The following is a 3675-nucleotide window of genomic DNA, read 5'->3' on the forward strand; positions in this document are numbered from 1 at the left end:
ATTATAGTAACAGTCAACAAAACACCACTACCTTCCCACCTTCCAACAAAAAACACATACAACACTCTCTTTCTTCATGTGAGAACAGAATCAAATCAAAATGTTACTGTAAAACTTAACAACTGATTTCAAAAACAACCATAATTAATACTCCATCCCCACACTCTACCCCATTTCTTTATTTCCTTTTCATAATAACTGCATTCAATTTAATCTAATCTATACCTCAAACTCATAATAATAATAATAATAAGCATCACTAACATTTCATAATCACATAACAGAGCTAGCAATGGCAGCTGCTCTTGAATGCTGGTCTACCCGTACAACCACTGACGACGACATGGTTGAACAAGGTCTCATGCGCGGCTCCGGCGACAGATCGGAATCTTCGTCCGCCGCCACTGCCGCAATCGACAGCTCATCATCTTCCTCGTCACCTTCTGCTTCCTTTAATAAAGATGGTTCCGTGATGCAAAAGAAATTTCAGAAACTGAGTCGTAATGTTTCTGAGGCCATTGCGTCTTTAAAAAACACTTTGAATCTTGACCCGGCCCGAGACTCTAACCCGACCCGGATCGATACTAGCCGGAAACATGTTTGGGGAAGTGTTGTTCGGAATTTGACCCAGCTGTATCCCGGAAGTCAACTCCCGGAGAAATTAGTTTCTAATATTCGAAAACATTATGATTCTTTACCCCTCAGGTCTCATCTACTTTTTACTCTATTTATTTATTACTGTAATATTTATGTATTTTTATAATTGTATTTATATTTATATTTATTTATGTTTATATTAAATTTTTTTTTTTTTACTAAATCTGATTAAAAAAAAAAAGTCAACTTTGAATTTGATATGGATGGATCACAAACCTAAAACTAAGTAAACATAGTACAACAGTTTAAGCAATTTAAGTAATTAAAATTGTTGTGAACCGTACCTTTAGGGCTGTTATTTTTAGGGCTAATTACTGAAAATAGCAATATGCCTTTACTGTATGATTTAACTGATTAGGGTAGTCTACTAAGGATAATTTTAAGAATATTGACATAGTAACATCACAGTTGTGTAGCTAATACTTTATCATACACCTGTTATAATTAATAAAGTTGTGAATTTTATTTGCCAAATGCATAGACAACACAAGGGTTTTGGTTAATTTATGGTGTTGATGATGTATGTATGACGCAGTTATGCACAAGCCGGGTTCGAAATGAAGGATGTATTTTTACATGTTAGATTAATAGATCAAACATCTAGTGATGACCAACCAGCTATTATGATTCAAGAAATTTCAGATGATGAAAATCAAGGTTTGGTTTTCAAGCTCACGTTTGCGTGTAATTCGTCGCTATCATGGCCATTAGTGTCAGGATCATTAGATAGTGCTTCAATATGTTGTAAAAAGATACAAATCTTTGAGAAAAAAGGTTTTACTTTAGGAGTCATTCTTCTTTTAGTACAACCCGGGCAAGAAAAAGTGCTAAAATCTTTGATTGAAAATGCGTTGAAATTGGCTTTGAAAAAGCCTAATAAAACGAATTCTATGAAGCTACCATTTGGGCTTTGTGGGTGTCAAGAAGAGGGTACGAATAAAGGTAAAGACTTTGGAGAAATTGAAGATGATTGTAATGATCAAAGTTATCGAAATGGGGTCGAGAGTTTAAATCCGAGTTCTTCAAAGATAAAACTTCAATTACCTTTATCGAGTTCTTCAATAGTAATATCGGTTGATGAGTGGCAAACTGTTCAATCGGGCGCTGATGAGATCAAAAGATGGTTACTAAATCCCGATAGTTTAGAGTTCAACGATCAAATTGGAGTCGGTATTTTTAAAGGAACGTATAAGGGAAAAAAAGTTAGAATTGAGAAGCTAAAAGGGTGTGAAAAGGGAAATTCGTATGAATTTGAGATCCGAAAAGATCTTTTAGAGTTAATGACTTGTGGCCATAAGAACATTATACAGTTTTATGGTGTATGCATTGATGATGTTCATGGTTTATGTGTTGTGAATAAGTTAATGGATGGTGGATCCGTTCATGATCGAATTGTGGTAAAGAAGAAAAAGATTCAACTAAAAGAGATTGTACGGATTGCTGCTGACGTGGCAGAAGGGATCAAGTTCATGAATGATCATGGTGTTGCTTATAGAGACCTTAATACTCAGAGGATTTTATTGGATAAAAATGGGAATGCGTGTTTAGGGGATATGGGTATCGTTTCGACTTGCAAAAGTGATGGAGAGGCTATGGAATACGAAACCGATGGTTATCGATGGCTTGCTCCCGAGGTTAGCGTTCTTTAATTTAATACGATACTATCAATATGTGATTTATAGGTGTCAAAATGGGTGGGTCGGGTAATATATGAAACATATTTTAGTTGTAAACTGTTTTCCTATCTAGATTAACCGGAGTGTGAGTATTCTGATCCCATACTCTAATGTAAGCGGCCTATATGAGTGAAAATTTATTCTTACAAGGCTTATGACTTTATTTATATTTCTCTAATTTGAAAATTTAAAGAAATAATCAGTGTATCAAATATGGGTACAAAGAGTCAAAGACTATACTATAGTAATACCGTAATAAATTGATGTATTATACTTCCCACCAGTTTTTTTTTTTTTTTTTTTTTTGAATTCTTCTTGCTTGTTTGACCCATAAGAGATTTATAAAAAAAGAACCAAATCAAACATTTATAGATAAATGGGTCCAAATAGTGAAATCTTATATGATAATGTAGAACTCTAAGCAAAACTTTGGGAATGATTAGATGAGCATAATGAACATTGATCAATTATGATATTGCTTAGCTTTTGGCTTTTTAAAATCACTTTAACACTTCATTTGAAACTAATTGGCTTTAAATGATGCTCTCCACTATTAAATTGTTAATTATTAGCTTATATGTGGGACCCAAAGATACAAAATTGTGTGTCGTATGCAGATAATTGCTGGTGATCCTGAAACAGTAACAGAGACATGGATGAGCAATGTGTTTAGTTTTGGAATGGTGGTTTGGGAGATGGTAACAGGAGAGGCGGCATATGCCGCACTCTCGCCAGTTCAAGCCGCTGTGGGAATTGCGGCATGCGGGCTCAGACCCGACATCCCAAAAGATTGCCCACAAAACCTCAGATGGTTAATGAACAAATGCTGGAACAATAACCCGTCCAAACGCCCTCCATTTTCCGAGATCTTGTTATTGTTGGCTAGACCTAGCAACAATAATAATAGTAGGTGACAAAATAAGTGATGTTTAGTTAGCATACAAATATGCATGGTTTATTTTTGTAAGATAAAGAAATTAAGATACAAGGTTTCATTAGTTATTTGACATGTTTTTGTTTTGATCTTTTTGGTATGATTTGAAAGATATGGGAAAGAAATCATTAAAAGTAGCAAGAAATGTTGAATTTGGTGTCAATTGTTGGAGTGATTAAAGGGATTTTGTTTTTAGTTTGATGTTTATGTTTCTAAGGTGGTTGTTTGGAGGGGCCAAAGTGGGTCCCTATATGGTTTCATGTCCAAAATTTTTAGGTGAAAAGTATACCACAATCTTCTTGAATATTTTTTTATGTCATCCTCACTTTTTCTTTTCAAGTGTCAATTCTTAATTCTTAATGCTGGTTCAGTGAATTACTGAACTAACACTTGCATACTTGTAAAATT

At 34.4% G+C, this 3675-nt stretch overlaps 1 protein-coding gene across 1 annotated transcript; it reads left to right on the forward strand.

Annotated features, from left to right (window-relative positions):
* The first annotated feature begins 282 nt into the window (after positions 1 to 282).
* LOC139855972 (uncharacterized) lies at positions 283 to 3322 on the forward strand. Its single transcript, XM_071845206.1, has 3 exons — positions 283 to 705; positions 1193 to 2291; positions 2951 to 3322. The coding sequence occupies exons 1-3, from the start codon at positions 293 to 295 to the stop codon at positions 3245 to 3247; spliced, it is 1809 nt and encodes a 602-aa protein (XP_071701307.1). The 5' UTR covers positions 283 to 292; the 3' UTR covers positions 3248 to 3322.
* The last annotated feature ends 353 nt before the right edge of the window (positions 3323 to 3675 follow it).

Source organism: Rutidosis leptorrhynchoides, chromosome 6, assembly GCF_046630445.1.
Source record: "Rutidosis leptorrhynchoides isolate AG116_Rl617_1_P2 chromosome 6, CSIRO_AGI_Rlap_v1, whole genome shotgun sequence".
NCBI lineage: Eukaryota > Viridiplantae > Streptophyta > Magnoliopsida > Asterales > Asteraceae > Rutidosis > Rutidosis leptorrhynchoides.

What these genes read in the sequence shown, in the direction of transcription:
- LOC139855972 (XM_071845206.1), top strand. Translation starts at nt 293, where the DNA reads ATGGCAGCTGCTCTTGAATGCTGGTCTACCCGTACAACCACTGACGAC. An exon ending in TATGATTCTTTACCCCTCAG is followed by an intron (nt 706 to 1,192) that starts GTCTCATCTACT and finishes TGTATGACGCAG; the next exon opens with TTATGCACAAGCCGGGTTCG. An exon ending in ATCGATGGCTTGCTCCCGAG is followed by an intron (nt 2,292 to 2,950) that starts GTTAGCGTTCTT and finishes TGTCGTATGCAG; the next exon opens with ATAATTGCTGGTGATCCTGA.